At 39.8% G+C, this 18,343-nt stretch overlaps 1 protein-coding gene across 1 annotated transcript in view; it reads right to left on the bottom strand.

The window, feature by feature from the left end:
* Positions 1-1,396: 1,396 nt before the first annotated feature.
* nphp4 (nephronophthisis 4) overlaps positions 1,397-18,343 on the bottom strand; it is a 170,258-nt gene continuing 153,311 nt past the window's right edge. Inside the window, exons 23-29 of the mRNA XM_080295371.1 lie at positions 13,137-13,293; positions 12,525-12,595; positions 11,629-11,714; positions 9,956-10,127; positions 7,420-7,599; positions 4,725-4,868; positions 1,397-1,701 (exon numbers count right to left, since the gene is read on the bottom strand). Coding sequence (XP_080151497.1) covers positions 1,561-1,701; positions 4,725-4,868; positions 7,420-7,599; positions 9,956-10,127; positions 11,629-11,714; positions 12,525-12,595; positions 13,137-13,293 — 951 coding nt within the window. The 3' untranslated portion in view covers positions 1,397-1,560. The remainder of the gene's footprint in view (positions 1,702-4,724; positions 4,869-7,419; positions 7,600-9,955; positions 10,128-11,628; positions 11,715-12,524; positions 12,596-13,136; positions 13,294-18,343) is intronic.

Consider the following 18,343-nt stretch of genomic DNA (forward strand, 5'->3'; position numbering starts at 1 on the left):
GCTGTGCATGTGGAAGGAATCCACTGATTGGTTAGAGCAAAACAAAACAAAATTGGCACGTTTTTTTGTTTTTTTTTTCTTTTTGAGGAAAAATCTGATGTTATGTTGAATAAAATCTGATTAAATAATTTCTGATTAAGTCAGTGGTTCATTTATGGGGCAGATCAGACGGCCGGTCGCACGTTAGCCTCAGATGAACTTTTGAATGCATCGACACAGAATGGACTCAATTTCTAGTCTCTCAAAATTTCAGCATGAAACAGGAGGAACGTGTGCACCAGCCAGCACCTCGTCCGTATGGCATTTAGCTTTTGTATTAAGGCAAACTTTAATTAAATATAGGAACCCATCCATGTCGGTGGTTACACAGCCTTAAATGTGTATATTTGTAAGCTGTGACCATATTAACATGAAATGCATAATACACAAAGGATGTTTTTGGGTTTTTGTTTTTTTTTTTGCTTTGAGAAGGTAAAGATGAAGTGCACTAGGCTTGGCTGCTGTCTTCGTTTTATTAGGCTTTGCCACGCTGGTGAGGCTTACTTTGCAGCCTGCATTCTAATGAGAGAGAAAGCAAGGATGAAGGAAGTATGGAGGGGGGTGCAGAGGGTGGAGGGATTGTGTAACTCTGTTACATAACACAATATGCACAGCCTTCTCTCCGTCTCCGGTCCTCCTCTCTCTCTCTCTCTCTCTCTCTCTCCCTCTCAGCACCTCCAATAGAGAGACATGGCAGAACAAGCAGGAGGGAGAGCATGAAGGGTTTAAAAGGGTGCTGGTGTTAATGAGGGCGATGTGAAGAGATGTGCGCCTCGCTGGAAAATCATACTTCATTACGGCGCTGTTTCTAATAATGCAAGTGATGAGGAGAAGTTGTTTGGGAGGTGAGGGGACGAGGAGTGCAGACCCCCGGCTTTTCTTAGATTAAAACTCGGCCATCAAGTGGCATTCAAGTGGGTTTGCTGGGTAATTAAAGTCGATAAAATGTTATTGCTTTCACCCTCGGCCCACCTTCGGATGGCTGGGGTTGAACTGACAGGCTTTTTGGATGAGGACAGCTCACTAGTGGGAATCAACCTTGACACCTTAATTGCAGATTGCATGCATTACTTTGCTGATTATGAAACAAAGCAAATTTACAACATCATTTACTACTTTTCAGGCTGCTTTGCACCCAGTTTATAGCTCCCAGTACTTTTAAGTTTAGTGCATAATTTAGCAAATAAAGCTTTTCTAGTCAGTTTTGTTTTGTTTTGTTTAGAAAGGAAGCTGGCGATTCTATTCAACATGTTTGATTCCTGCAACGTGACCTCATTTTATTGTAACAAATTTCATTCAGACTTCTTGGTCACGCAGTCCAGAATAAACCAGTTTGTATGAGAAGACTGAAAAACACTCAGTGTTGCAAAGTTTTATTTTCTTGAAGAATAATCTAATACAAAATGACAAAAGAGCCAGGAAAGTTTCAGTTTCTTTCACACTCTTAAAGTATATTACAAAGTACAGCACAGTCAACATTTCCACTGAAGCTTCTACTTGTTTTTTCAAACAACTTTCACTTCACGAATAGTTTACTTTCACACAGAACGTCTCCTCCGTCTTCTCCTCCAGGTTGTTCACGTAGACCAGGATGTCCACTGATCCGGGACTCTGGCTCGTGGCAAACCGCAGTCCGATGGTGTAACTCTCTCCCCCTCCAATCTGAACATAGTAAAAATAACACATAATTTTATTTAGATCTTTATCTTTTTTTTCTTATTAAAGCTGACCTGTCTGCCCATTCACACGTTTAATAATAAATCCATCATTTTTGTTTTGAACTGCATTGTTCACAAAGATCTGCCCCAAGATAAAAACCCTGAATAAATGGCAGTCACTGAGACCGATTTGGCAGCACGGTGTCTCAGTGGTTAGCACTGTTGCCTCACAGCAACTGACATGGCTTCCTGTGCTTGCTCTGGTTTCTCCCACGATCAAAAACATGCTGTTAATTCCATCGGTGTGCCCTGGACCATAGCTCTGGGTTTAACTAGCCGCTGGTCCCCAGGTGCTACGCTGTGGCCGCCTGCTGCTCCTAATGCTTAGGATGGGTTAAATGACTTTCCTGACAGGGATCAATAACACTGTCTGATGTTATCTGTTAACATTATTAGAGCTGTAAACCAGTTATAGATGTGACTCCCTTTTTCTAGACTAGATCATTTACACTAGATTAACCATATATACTTCACTGTGCTCATGTAGCCACGGTAACAGAGCCAGACTTCTGAATGTAAACCCCCACTCATTCTTCTGAGATGAAGACAATGCCTCAGAGTGAAAAAATACGTATCCTACAACACATTTAAAAAACTGAAACCAATATATACCAAAGGTGACATCTCACAATACAATATTATCACAATACTTCACTCACAATATATATTATTGCAATATACTGCAATAATATATATTGTGAGTTACTGATAGTACAACAAATAGTTGTAAGAAATTGTTGAAAATCACATATCTGTTGCTGTCTACATAGACAGAAATTCACATTTAACATAATTCTATTTACTTATTACGTCAGCAACCGTTCTATATGAATATAACCAGATTATTACCAGCTGGCAGCCAGTTGAAATGAATCCCCTCAATTCAGACTGATGGCAACATGTTTGGAAACCTGAGCATTTATAAATGAGACAGCAATTATTTGCAAACCTTCAACAATCTCTCTGAGAGTGACTGCAGCCAGCCCAGGTCAGACTGCGACTGTTTGCAGAAAGGTCACCTCCTATCAGGTGACCCAGGTATCGCCTTGTGATTAATCTTAGGCTCTAGGCAACATTTAGACACCAGAAGTTGTTTTTTATGCTTTAACTTCTTTAATACAATTTATTTGGTATCTGTGTATCAATACAACGTTGCAATGCACAATATTGTGATACTGTTCTGTATTGATTGTTCCCTTACCTCCTAAGATATACAGAGAACCTACTTTACAAATTAAATACAACTGCCATGCAAAAATAGTGAGCTCTGGTTCTTTCACATGGAAATACGCATCTAAGTGTTTAATCGCATGTTTTGTGACTCCGGTGACCTCATTTCAGTATCCAATTAGTTTCCTTCTTCCATGCAGTAATTAGATAATAAACAGAGTGTATTTCAGTTAGATTTGAAGGTATTTTACTGATCTGACTCAAAAATTAAAACATTTCTCAGGACAAAAATGACCCATATATGGAGCAAATGGTTATCCACACTGTTTTAATGCTTATCATCGCTGTGGGCATCTCCTTTTCAGGCATGTCTAAAACACAATTGTTAAATGAGGAAGCACCAGTTGTTCTAACCTCCTGACTGCCTCTGTGGAAAGTCTAGTATTAGAATTTTTTATTTGTATGTTGTGATTGTTTTTCTGTTCAGGCATCACAGTGAGGTAGATCTTTAACAGGTGTTTTTTTGTTACTTTCTCACTACTGTAGATTGACCAGAAATATTTCCTTCTACTCTCTGTAATAGCCAACAACAGAAATATGGGTCAATTTAAGGGATTTATGCTGTAATCTTTCCCACAAGCATGGCAGTATTGATCTCTGCTTCGCCTTTCCTCCTGACAGCTGGTTTTATCACAGTGAGGTAGTTATGTCAAAAAAGAGAAAAGTGTCTCCACATTTGCCTAATGCCACAGGCATGGTAAATTCTTTATAAGACACCTGGAGCTTCACTGACAAGATGGAAAAAACAATGGGCTGTTTTTCACTTGGCTCACCCTCCCTGTCTAATTGATGCAGTGTCTTCTGGCCAACAACAATGAGACTCTTTAATAGTTTATGTGAAAACAGGCTCCCCTCGCCTCTCATTCATTTATTTCTTAATTTAAAATGATAGTTTCTCATTTGTTTTAGCATTTTATCACACCTCACTAAATTAAAGGCAATGACAGCAGTGTTTCATGTCTGAATGTGAGCAAATCAGCTTTTAGAGACACTGAGGCTGACCGCACAATAATAAAACAGCAGCACTAATGACTTTGTAATATTCTTTGCATTCAGTTCTGAAAGCCGACAAGGAAGCCATTTACGGAGGAATGAGCAGTCAACATAAAAGACTAGAAATTATTGATGTCTTGTACTCACCTGTCAGGATGACAAGAAAGTCAACAGTATTGCTTTGTATATTCACGACTCATACACTCATATTTTCTACAATAAGCCTTTTGGTCAAAACAGTAGCGTTGTTATGCCATAACCCATTTATAATTTTGACTGGGAGGGCATGAAAGCTGATGACAGGGCCTGATACCAGGCTAAAATCTCCAGAAGAAACTTGGGGAAAAAGATCCAGTACAATAATATCTAACCGCTTGCCTCCTACACGGCAGCTCCATCATATCGGTTGTAGATGAAATCTCCATCAGAATGTCAGAAGACTTAACTGCTTAGACACACAGGAAGCACTTTAGCCTAGTTTTTTTCTAAAATCTGTCAAAAAGAGTTTCGTTTTAGTCAAAGTGTGTCAGATTATACGTGGTCAGTAGCACCGCTGGTTAAAGCTAATGTTATTGACATCAGTTACACCATCATAGCAACATATGTACCATTACTCCGTGAAACAAAACTATCTGAGCAGCTTTTGTTAAGGAGGAGGGTTCTTTCCTTCTAGTCACTAATTAAAGTATTGATTTTACTCTTAATGGGGGTAAGAGAAGTGGACGGCCTCCAGTCTCATTTTACCTGGAATTTATTCTCTTTGAACTGGAGCAGATCTGGATGGTCAGAGCGAAGCAGGAATGTACGGCTGCTGGTGTACGGATTGGTGTAGGTGATTTTTCTGGAACTGCCACGTCCACCGCCAACTGGAACGCATACTTCAAAAGCCTGCAAATACACACACACACACACACACACACACACACACACACACACACACACACACACACACACACACACACACACACACACACACACACACACACACACACACACGTGTTATAGCATCAAACCTTCTTGGGCACAGAGGAATGAGGGAGGGATTGAAATGTCTGAAAACAAGAGCTGAGAAAACTGCAGGATTCATCCAAGTGCACCAGATGATTTGATGAAGTATCCAACAAAAGGAAGCCCATGGCTGCCTACAGTGAAACTGCAAGAGTAAATGAACTTGAACAGTTTGTAAGTGTGATCTGAATGTGATTTGATACTTCAAAGTAATGGTACAAAGCTGGCAGGATAAGCTGGCTGCCTGTGAACTGGTGTAATGAGCATTTGTACAGCGGCCACAGTGGATGGATCCGCATGTTTCATTTGGCACAGATTTTACACCTGGTGCTTCCCTCACTTTTATCCAGTCTTGGTACTGGCACTAAGAGTACGCTAGCCTATGACCCCTTAAAGCTGGGTTTGTGTTCCTGCCAATCTCAAACCAGGGATCTTTTGCATTTAATGCAAATGTGTTAACCACTACACTACCACTACCACTAATGAGCATCTGTAAAGGGATGTCCACTGAAAGAAATACTTTCCTACAGTGTTTGGCATACACCTGACAGCAAGAAGATCCTGGATTTGAATTCAACAACTGTCTGGTGGCTTTCTATGCCGAATTTTCATGTTTTTTCTGTGCCTACATGGGTCCTCTCCATGTACCCCAGCTTCCACCCACAGGTCATGCTCATTTGCTTAACTGTCAATTCTAAATTGGCTATAAGTGTAAACGTGAGTCTGTCTCTCTGTGTTAGCCCTGCAATAGACTGGCAACCAGTCCAGGTTGTGCCCTGCCTCTCACTCTTTGACAGCTGGGAATCCAACCAAGATAGGTCACCACACAGGGAAGACATGCAGCCATCCTATGGCCAAGACTGGCTTCAGATGCTTATTTCATGGTTTTAAAGTAATGTTTGGCAATCCCTGACTTAAAGCAAGATAACTTTATGTAATGTGAGATGATAAATAACCACTGCAATACCCTTTAAGCATTACATTTTCTTTGTTTTGTTGTCAGAGAAAATGTGATTGTTGTCAATCACTTGATTGTTTAGCATTTTAGGAGAAGTGGATATTTGATCAACTTAAATTGATTTCATTTGATTAAATGTATATTTCTGCTGTGTAGTGCATGAGAAATATGTTCTGTACACAACAGGCAAAAGAAGAATTTAGTACTTTACCTATAATGCATAAAGCATAATCCAGTCAGCCAGTTAGGTACACAGTCAATTGATTAGACATTTGATTGAGAAAGGCAGAGAAGAGCATTATTAAAGACAATTGGATCTAAGCACTGGTCTGCTGCTCTTTATAAAGGGATTGGGAATGTTGAGCTGGCCTTGGGAAGTACCCGGATGATTCAAGTATTGAATCTGTTACAAATACAAGTACTATAAAAATGAAATCATGATGTCAAATCTTCTGTCTTCCTCTTAAATATTTTTTTTATTTCATACACTGATATCCTTCAAACGCATGTCCAGAATCCTTCAGAGCCAAAGCCAGTTTGCTGGTAGATTGTGGTGTGTTAGGTTAGTAATGGTTACCCCTGCTGGAAAGCTGCAGATGATAGCTGGTAATCTTCTTTCCGCATAGGCAGTATTACTCCCAGTGTTATGTAAAATTGGGGGTTCCCTTTTAAATCACTAGAGCTTCACAAAGTGATGATAAAAATGAGAGGCAACCATAATGCAGTTTATTAACGCAACACTGTTGCATAAGGAACACATTAGGTCATTGACTAAATGCACACAGTGCTCACAATGCTAATGTTACGAGTACAGAGCAGGAGAGTCCAAAGAGTTGGAAAATCCCAAATCCCAAAAAGGTTGATAATGAAATATACTCTACAACACTGGTGAGACAAAACTAGGTGGCACAAACACTTTTATTGTATTGATATTGTGGTAGATTATTGCCGTACAAGTTACCAAGCTAGGCAGCTAGCTGCTTGGTAGACATTGTCCTGCTTTTCGAAAAAGATGAATGACTGAGCTCCTGTAGGTGCCTGGGAAGGGTTAGCATGTTACCTTTAAGCAGAATCAAGCTTCTAGCTTTAGCTAGTGCTTTTTTCAGAGAAATGCTTTTTGTTATTTAACCAACAGCAGTGCAAAAATGATTAAAACATTGTCCTTTAATGAATGGGAGGGGGAGCGCTCAAGTTCAAGGGAGACCTTTAATTAACACATCAACCACATTTGCAGCAGAGCGGTGTGATGAGCAGGTCTGCAAATCTGACGCTTTCGTGCTGTAGTGTTTGGCTTTCAAACAGACACCTGGAACTGTATTTAACACACTGTTCTGCTGCTGCTGCTGCTGCTGCTGCTGACACAGTGAAGAAAAGGGTAAAAACCCGGGTTGCCAAATGTGCCCCACTGGATAATGATGGCCGATACCCATATGAGGAAACGATAAAAACACAAGATTTTTTTTAGGGTCCTACCTTGGACAGCACAGGACGGTGAACATTGAGACAGAGCAGCCACGCGGTGACCAGCCGCTGCTGCTCCACATCTACCGCGTTCACGTACAGAAAGCGGCTGCCAGCCTGCCATGGCTGCACCTTCAGCTGGAGCTCCTGCACTGCTGCAGGAGGCAAAACAAACACACCCGCTGGGTCCACCTAAAAAGAAGGCAAAGGCCATTAAAGTTTATTGGGTTTGGCAAGTGGACTGAGAAATGTGTCGACCAAGTGACAAAAAGAATGTGACAGTGTTCAAAGAGAAGAGATACATTTAATAAGAAATGGAAGAGGGACAGAATTAATGGAAAAGATGCTTAACAGAGTCAGAGGAAGGTAAAGGAAGTGTGCAGATTAAAGGAGAGTGGGTGAGAGAAAGGGTGAATGAGGTTCAATAAAAAAAGGGGGGAGGCAGACAATGAAATGAGAGAAGTAGAGGCAGGAAAGTGACAGAAATAAGAATGTGGGAATGAGATTTACTGTGCAGCTCCTTTTCAATCTGTTGAGAAAAGCAAAGCTATTCACTGACGCTGAGCTTTATCCTGCTTTATAGAACTCCTCCAATGCATTCCACTGTGAGCTAACCTGCCGCGAGTCAGATCAAAGCAGCTGCTCATGCGTACGCCGAAATCTTTAAAAATACATCTGTCGCTTTTTCAGCCAGTACCCTATTTCTAAAGGTAAAACATGTTTGGGTCATACTGTATGCACCCGTGGTGGTTGTGACAGTCTATCACTTCTCTTTTTTTCTCCATGAATGCTATAAAATGCCCTTTTATTCCAACTCTGAGGAAGAAGTATTGTCATGCTCCCTCTACTCTTGTACTCAGTTATGAATAAGAAACAATCTATTAAAAATAGAGGGCAATGTGACACTCCTGGAGCATATTTTCACATGTTCAGAGTGCATAAAAGCCACTGCTAATTTTTTTCAAATTGTATCAAACTGGGTCCCGACATGATCTGGCATGAAGACAGGAAGTAACGAGGGAACCTAATAAAATGAAATGAAACCCCATAAAAAGACCTATTATGCTGTCAATCTGCATTTGCATGTTCTTGACAATGATTCAAATCTTAAACTGGAGGTATTATAAGGGAAGGAATTGCTTCCATTTTTTTTCCTTTTGCTGCTAAGAGAACAATTTGCATTAAATCACTTTAGATGAGCAACTTCAAAATTGCTCACGATAAAAAGATCATTTGTCAAGAATAAATCCCTCAACATTTTTTTTAGATAAGTGAGATTTATGCATTTTTTTTGTCCTGTATGTTGAGTGTCGTCTGCATCAGTCGGATTTTGTCCAATTGAAAAAGAACACAATACAGTAAAAGCCTAATTTTAGTTCGAACATGCCACTTTCACATATAAAAAATGCATCCAGACCCAAGCACCCTTGATGACTAAGATGCTGCTCCAGTCTCTGAACCACAAGCTAATGTTAAGTGGCGGGGGAAACAGAGAGTGACAGGACAGGGAATGTGTACGGGTGGTAGAGAGGGTGTAACGCATAGTTCATCACCACAGACTACTACTGCTGGTTGCATGCTCTTGATCTCTTTTCAACTTGACTCAAAACAAGAATTATATATTCAGCTGAAGTGCTATGAACGCTGGATTAAATAACTAGATTCCTGGGACTCATAAAGAATTGAACGGAGCTCTCCACTAGAGGTCTTCGTGGGTCTAAAACCAAAACCGGACCGATGGAACTAAATGAGCCCAATGTGCAAAAATTAATTTTAAACATTAAGTGCAACAGGATCCTAAAGGGACCCACATAAAGCCTAAGGGAAGCAAGACCTCATCCAAAATCCAGTTGACTAACAGAGAGTCAGAACAGCATCAGCAGGAGCACGATGCTCCAGCACTTAAAGGGCAGCTGTCATCCAAAAAAGCAAAAATACATGTTATTTTTCTTTCACTTCACACATCTGCCACAAAGCAACAATTTTCTACTGCAATGGTTGTGATGCACACAAGATCTGAGCTACAGAAGAGGGTCAGTTTGGCTATGTCTATTAGACAAGTGGATCCAAGTGGCACAAAGAAGCTTTACCGACCTGCTTTTTTTTTTTTTTTTTAAATGTGTTGTTACTACATTATTTTTTTGTAACGGACAGCCAATCAGAAGAAAGGCGACTTAAACTAAAGGGGATGGGAGCTAAAACAGCTTGTTTCAGAGAGAAAATGAACACAGGGGTTGCACCAAGGCCAGGTATAGAGTAAATACAAAGTCTTTTGAGGAGTGAATCATTCAAAGGTGCTTTAGTAGAATCTAAGAATAAAAATGTGCAGTGTGAAATGAGCATAAAAAGCCCACTTTAAAACATTTTTCTTCACTTTTTTTTTTTTTTAATCTCAGGTTAATAAAATAATGACTTCACTAGAAGACATGTGAGTTGATTTTAGTTTTGATGAATCTTTAAATCTTGATAGAGGCCTGAATCCCACGCTGCAGAGAACATGTGCACATTGTTTACTATTTCAAAATAGTGCGTTTAGTGACAATCGTACCTCAATCTCGCCGGGGTGTGATGAGAAACACTTGACCTTACGGATAGCCTGCGTTCCCCTCAGAACGAGTGACTGACAGCTCCGCTGGCCAGTCACACAGCTGACGTCCACACGCTCCAGGAAGTGCACGTAAATCTGCCAGATCTGGGAGGGCGCTGCCATCCACTTATCACTACAGAGGAAAAACATCATCAAGAACAATTAAACTAAGGCCCCCTGGAGATGCAGCCGGTGCAGCACGGGGTAAGAGATGAGGAGGGCTGATCTACGGCTGTGCTAGCATTTTAATAAGCAGAGCCATCAACATCATCCTCACACTGCTGAGATGAAAGGAATTCAGTCTCAGTGGCCCTAGCTGACTCAGAGTGGGAGGCGATGCAGTCACCTACTCAGGTCTGCTCTGAGACAACAGCTCTCATAAAGCGTTTGTGGTTATTTGGAATAGGATTCAAGTGATATGGGGTTTTGAGGGCAAACACGTCATCTGGAGGGTTGAAGCTAAAATATTTTCACAGTGATATCGTCAGATATTTTTTTTAAATGTTAGAAATCAAATCCAGATCAAATTCACAAATGTATTTGCGTGTAATTTGCTGGTAATCGGGTTGGCTGCTCGACACTTGGGTGAAAAATTAAAAAAATGCTCAACCACTAATGCAAGGGGGCCAAATGACTGTGTTACAGCACTTGGGACTGGTTTATATTGCAGTATTAGAGGACAGTATTAGACATGAAATGAAGAAGCAATGTGTCTTCTGCAATATATTTTATTAGTAAAATAAATTAGCTATACAGTATGTGCTCTTCTTGATGGAAGCACGTTGTAATATAAAGATACTAAACCACAGATGTCAAACTAATCTTACATCGAGGGCCACACACGGCCTACTTTGATCTTAAGTGGGCCGGACGAATGAGCCTTTGTGTCAGCAAAAAGACGTTTAACTACACATTTAATCCCTGAGATATCTTATCATAAGACAACAAAGTGCAGGTTCTGGTAGCTAATGTTTTCTCAATGAACCAAAAATATAATGTTTCATTTCTTCCATTTAATTGTTTATACTGTATATTACTTTATGCACGGCTGAAAGGGTTGTCTTTATCAGCTGGAAAAATTTTCCAAAGCTGTCCAGAGGATCAGATTGGAGTCTTTGCTGAGCCAATTCTGGCCCCTGGTCCTTATGTTTGACACTCCTGTTCTAAACATAACCATTAGTACCATTAGTAGTGCTATGCACATATCTGTGGTTAGGATTGTATATTGTGTGAAAGAGTGCATGTGAATGAGCATATGCATGATGCAATCCATCATTTCCACTAAGTGACAGAGGAAAATGAGGAAAACAATGAAATCATGTGAAACGAGGCAAAATGCTTTTATATTCATGTCCTCAGAGTTAAACGACAGCTCTCTGATATTTAATAGAAAACAAGTATTTGTATATCACATTAAAAACAAGGTGTACATAATCCTGATGGAGATTAGGCAAACTGGACGATGGACTGTGGAACTGCAGGCAGCCAGAGCATGAAAACTCAGTCTGATTAGTTAATTGATTCAAGCCTGCATGAACAATTTAATTATTGCAAAGATGAATGCTTCTTCAGGCTAAGCTCTGTGCGTGTGTGTGTGTGTGTGTGTGTGTGTCTGGCCAGTAAATAATACATACGTGAAAACCATTACAAAGAACATTTTTATGTGTGGACTGGGACTCCCTGGCACTTTCAAGTACACATCTTGAGGCTCTCCTGGTGCCTACAGACAGAAACAGATAAAAGGTGGAAGAGTAGAGGGGAAAAAGAGGCAAAAATAAAAAAGACCCCACATTGGCACTACAATAGTGTAAAGGCACGACACAAGGGCAAGCCTTTTCTTCTATCAAAAGAGCTTGTAATCTATCAAAAATGAGCTAGAGTTCTGTCCTGATTACGTTTTGTAAAAAAGAGACAAACATGTCAGAAGGAAGCTCAAAGAATTACACTTTATGTTGAATCCAATCCTTCAAACAGAACTGGCTGATGATGGTTTTGTGACATTTTGAGATGAGATGATGAGATGAGATGGCCTTTATCCTCACACTGTCAGTATGCAGTAGCTTGATTTGTTGAAGTCTCTGAGATAATGATGCAGACATATGTTTGCCTTTGACCTGCTTATTTTCCAATGTGTAAATATTAGATTGTATACCTATAGGATACTTACCTTGTAGTGTCCTGTGTTAGCACTTAACAATATTTACCTGAGGATTACATGACAACCTAATAAGAGGTTGTTGTTGTTTGTGTGTGTCTTTATGGTTTCACTCCAATTCAGTGATGTCAGTTTGATGTGATTGCTGTGAATGAAGCCATTAAAGGAGCAAGCACGCTCACTTTAATGGCTCTTGAAAAGAAGTTTGGCTGGCTGTTTATCTATGGTCACACTCAGGGAGGACAACACACAAAGAGACCAGTGCAGCTAGAATAAAGTGCTTTCCCTTCCAAACAGTTATCAGTTCAGTAATTAACCCTGTTAATATTTGTATGTTAATTGCAGAAGGAATTAAATCCAATGTCATTCACTCACCAGCATCCTTGTTTGGCAGATGATGTTAGGGTCACTGCAGCGGACAGAAACATGAGCATCTGGGTTGATAGCTGGTTTTCCCAACAAGAGGCAGGAAAAAACAAATATAAGATCAATTTACTATTTACTATAAATTGTTTTTATTATAGTTCAGAACATCAAGCCAGTCATAAAAGCCAATCAAACATTTTCTTGATTTTAAACTTTTATTTCTTGCTTTTCATTTCCTGCTCTGCATCCAGATACTTCTCTCTTCTTATTACCCTTTTTGTTGACAGAAACTGCACTGATATTGAAAAGTTGTTTCTGTTGATATTTAGTAAAAACATAATAAAGTGAAGGCAGAATACATTACTCATTCCCATTTCCCACATAAGCTGTCAAAATTGTTTTCGCCTTGTGCGTGTGAACATGTGATTCACATTTATGCTCACACAGGAGAGTAAGTCAGTATGAGAACTGAATGTATATTTTAATCTTCATTTGATATATTGATTAAAACTGGAATATATGCAAACGACTAATTTAAGCACAGTTCAGAAAGCAAGAAATATGAGTTGAAGGACGAGGAATACTTGGCTCATGGGGGATAGCCAGGGTAATCTGTACAACCTGCAGGGTCGTGCCAGACTGGCAGGCGGATGGCCTTTTTAAGGAAACAGAGCTCGGGGTGGTAAAGTCGGAAAGTCTGGTCAACAACATGGGGCGTTGGCTCCACATTCACTTGGCAGATGGCCATTGGCTTTCCATCTTCTGCTTTGAAAGTAACCTGTGGAGATAAAGTGAAAATTCAGCATTATTAGCAGCATGTCACTTCCTCACCTGATAGTCTGATATTCAGTGCATTAAAACAGGTTTTGCATCATAAGGTAGTTTAAGATTCATTAGAAGCTTCAAGTTACTACCTCGCATTGCAAATACATTACATGCACGGTAAGTTGTGCAGTATGACCAGAGGGGTTTCTGGAAATTTAAAGAAGGTATCCAGTACTGGAAACAAAAAAAAAACTACACGTAGAAAAACTTTGGTAAAACAAATCTGTGTAGCAGGAATACATATCTTTCATCTATCGCGTTCTAGTGTTTAGAGGTAAATCTAAAAGTAAACAACTGAAGTTTTGGAAAGTTCACTAGTAGTTGTGTAAGTCAAAGTTAACCAGGCTACAGCAAATACTTTCAACATAATCATTTTCTCTTCCAAACAAGATTAGTTAAATAGACTGATTTAAAACCTCTAGGGCTCCTGCGCTGCCAGATTTCTTACTGGAATTAATAGCCAGGTCGTGTATACTAGGTAGTAACAGCACAAACTGGTTTCATTAGTTCAACAGGGCTTTTTCCTCCTGATTTCTCTCTGTGTGCCATGTTTTCTTCCTGAAGCAGTTCATTTCTAAACAACATATACAGGCTTTTTAAAAACAGCCTTGGGGAAACTTTATATTAAAATTCACCAGAGAGTATTATGATGATGGAGAAAGCTGTACACTAGAATATAAAAGTTGCTTGCAATCTGACTGCTGAAACCCCCACAGACTGACTGAATGTGCTTTGAAGATTGCTGCATTAACATAGCCCCCAGGAGTTGTTTGAATCAACACAAATGTGTTCATACACATGTAGTCATTCTGCACGGTTATATATGATAACTGGCACATACATCAGAGCGGCATATGAAAACACACTGGAATTGCTCATTCCTGCTCACAAAGCGTCATATTTTAGGAAAACTAGTGTGTGCTGCTGTGACTTCACTGTCGGAGACAGTTTCTGCTACAGCTGCCGGACCACAAACTGTAGGTCTGATAATCCAACCATCTATTCTCTTAACCACTTATCCAATTCAGAGACAGTGGAGTCATATGACAAGAGGAGGGTACAGTCTTTGTATTTGTCACACTTAAGTGTTTCATATCATCAAACAATAATATCAGACAAAGATAACCTGAATAAATGCAAAATTCAGTTTTAAAGGATGATGTCATTTATTAAGAGAAAAAAAGTTATCCAACCCTACCTGGCCCTTTGTGAAAAGGTAATTGCCCATAAACCTAATAAGTGGTTCTTGGCAGGAAGAACTGCAATCGAACATTTATGATAACCGGTAATGAGTCTTTCACATCTCTGTGGAGGAATTTTGGCCCAACTCTTCTTTGCAGAATTGTTTTAATTCAGCCACGTTGAAGGATTTTCAAGCATGAACAGCCTGTTTAAGAACATTCAAAAACACTTCAATCTGATTTTAATCAGGACTACGCCACTTAAAAACCTTCATTTTAGTTTTTTAGGTCCAATCAGAGGTGGACTTGTATACTTGAGCTGCAGGGCATGAACAGAGAGCAGAGAGCAAAATTCATGGTTTCATCAATTACAACAAGGCGTCCTGAAGCAGCAAAGCAGGTCCAGCCCATCACACTACCACCACCATGTTTGACTGTTGGTATGGCATTTCTTTTGTGCTCTTTTTATGAAATTCTGTGTTAGTTTTTTGCCAGATGTAATGATGTGCAAACCTTCCAAAAGTTCAGCTTTTGTCTGATTACTCTATTAGTTCCCAAAAGTCTTGGAGATCATCAAGATTTTCTTTTCGGTCAGCAGTTTTCACCTTTAACTCTTCCATGGAAGCCATTTTTGCACAGTCTCTTTCTTATTGTTGAATCATGAACTCTATCTTAACTGAGAAAAATGAGGTCTACTGCTCTTTAGATGTTGTTCTTGGTTATTTTGTGACCTCCTGGATGAGCTGTAGATGAGCTCTTGAGGAAAAGGAAGATTTACCACTGCTCTGAGTTACAGTATCTCTATCTGTGGCTAATGGCTCTCACCGTGGATCACCGGAGTCCCATAATGTCTGTCATTGACATCTATCAGATCTATCAGTCTATCTGAAAGACTGATACATCTGATAGATTTGTCGACTTTGTTGCAAAGATTTCCATTTCTGAAAGGTTATAAACCATCCTGATATTTTTAGCCAACCTCTACCACAAAATAAGGTCAGTTGATTGAAAGAACTTGAATAGCACAAGCCAAATATTTTGATCAATAACTGTTAAGTGATTACTGAATTCAGTCACAATAATGTGTTACATTCTAATGCATCACCCCAGGTAACAACTAAAAACTTTTAAAAAATGGTTTCTGTCCCACCTCCTGCATTCCCACCTGCTGTGCTAGAATTAAAAAAAAGATTACAAAATAAATAAATAAATAAAGGAACACTACAGCAACTGATTAAAACAGACTCAAATTTCAGCCACGAGGAATGCCCTACACTCTGAAGTTAACTTCCCACAATCTGGTCATTAAACACACAGCAGCTGTCCAAATCGTTGATGCGTCAGATTTGCAGGCTAATGCTGACCTACAAGAGCGGCCCATATCTGGCTCTGGTGATGTGTGCTGACTGACAGCCGTGCCAAAGCTGGCATCCTGACAGCGCTGCTGTTGGGACTTGTCAGTTTTAGCGGGACACAGATTTGATCCAGACCCGACCTCTTTGACCTCCTGACAGGATTTTTGCTCAGAGCAGCAGTGCTGACACCGGCACACAATACGCACAAACTGCAGGCAGACACACACACGCACGCTTGGCAGACTGGCAAATATTTCATCAGCTTGTGCAATGTGAGAGCTTCTGGGTACTGTACTCTACACCAACAACAGGATTATTGTAAGGTCCTGCAGGTTAGCGAGAGGTGATGAATATATTGTTTTTCAGCACATTCAGGCTACATTCCAATAACGTGAGATTTAAGCTCCAGTATTTAACAAGAAGCCTTAAGTTTCGTTTTAATGAATTCCATAAGAAACAGCATTTAATTTTAGTGACAACTGCAGCACAAAGAATATTCTTTCACGTGGTGATGTGGAGGACTTATCTATAGTACAGCCCAACAAGCCTGTTCACAGTGTTTCTCCCTCCTCTAACCGTCTTACATATTATAAACAGCTGAATAAGTTCTTAATACTGTCAAATAACTTCAGAGTAATACTGTATATGCATGGTTCATTTAAAGTAGATTAACCAGACGTGTCAAGCTGTCGTCTAGCCTGGGATAGTTTAACTCTCCACCCTGACATTTGCCAGTTGGAGAAGATAAACAATGTTCAGTAAGATAAAAGTGATTTTCAGCATATAATTTTGCTTGACAATCTTGTCTGGCTAGCGTAACTTTTTTAATAGTCGACACTTCAAAGTGTTCTTTGGGTCTGTGCTGTGACTGTGCAGGAAAGAATAGGAGAGGAGAGGAGGGAGGAGGCGGTGCACTGCCACTCCTCAGAGAGTTGTCTGGGAGTGCGGGTACAGTGGATGTTGTTAGACTTTGGGATCTAGCAGGAGGTTAACCCAACTAAACTGCAATCACAAGTAGAGATGGCACGATACCACTTTTTTATGTCCAATACCAATACCATAAATTTGGATATCGGCCGATACCGATATAAATCCGATATAGTGTGTTTTTTAAATTAAAACTGTTTTTTTAATATCTTGCTGCATTTTGTATAAGTTCAAATTCCAGTTTAACAAAACAAACAAACACTAAAGCTATTCTGTTATACCTGTATGCAAAAAATACACTGCACCCAAAATATTTCATAGTTCAGCAATACTGATCAATCTAATAAACTTAAACCTACTCCATCCTCCCTATTCTGGTATTTTAAAGAGTAAGCAACCTAAATTAATATGGTTGCAAACTCCCAGCAAAAAAATAATAATAAATAAGGAACCACCCCCCACCTCATGATGCTTAATCGACGTAATCAACTTTAATTTGATGCAGTGTGAAAAGAAAAATGCACAGAAATAAATTATTTTTCAAGAATACTTAAATAGATTCAACATCTTTCTTCAACAGAACTGCAGACTGCACACATGGTACTTTCCCAAAGGCAAAAGTACTAGCTTACTAGGGTATATTAGACTTAATAGTTACTATATACAGTAATGGACTTCTATACTTTTTACATCAGATTAAAACTTTGGGTGTAAGGTTCAGATAATTCATTATTAAAAACTAGACATTTTAAATGAGAATAAGAAAAGTATGTCTTTGTGCCCCCTTTTCCCTGTTCATGCCCTATCGGCCCCCCTGGCTAAACTTTGCTAGATCCGCCCCTGCACAGTTACCAGCCATCAGCTAAGTAGAAAAAGATCGTGGTGTACAAAGTAATATTAAATAAATTCTAACAACAGATTATCAATCTTAAACGTGCTGCTGTTGGTCAGCCGCTGGTTTCCTCTTTCTGGCGCGAAGTGGGAGATAAACAAACAAGAGAGACGGACTGACAGAAAAGCCGATCAGCTGATCATTGATCAGTTTCACGATTGAAGTAGCAGCAGGAGAGGGAGGGAGAGAGAAGAGGCAGTCGCTCCATATATCGGTTGGCAAGCTTAACGCTGGAATGCTTCACAAACATTTAGAGATTACACACTTGCTTTACTTCTCTCTGGGATAACTTTGGGATGAAATGCCAGTTTGGTAGCGAGGCACCAAATGCTGAACCAGACAACAGATCTCGCATGCCACCGCCGCTCTATCACGTGACGCATACTGCTCAGTTATGAGCCGAGCTACGCCATGTCGCAAGTTATGTGAGCTGCTTTTTTGATATTTAATGGATCGGATTACATTTTTTATTTCTCTCCGATATCCGATCCAGTAATTTAGGTCAGTATCGGACCGATACCGATACTTAATATCGGATCGGTACATCTCTAATCACAAGCTTTATAATATATGTCGCGTTTAAGGCACTTTCATCTTTCTCAGCTCACCTGAATCAAATGATCAGTTTATATAGCCAAATATGGGAAA

Source organism: Astatotilapia calliptera, chromosome 20 (assembly GCF_964374335.1).
Source record: "Astatotilapia calliptera chromosome 20, fAstCal68.1, whole genome shotgun sequence".
Classification (NCBI taxonomy): domain Eukaryota; kingdom Metazoa; phylum Chordata; class Actinopteri; order Cichliformes; family Cichlidae; genus Astatotilapia; species Astatotilapia calliptera.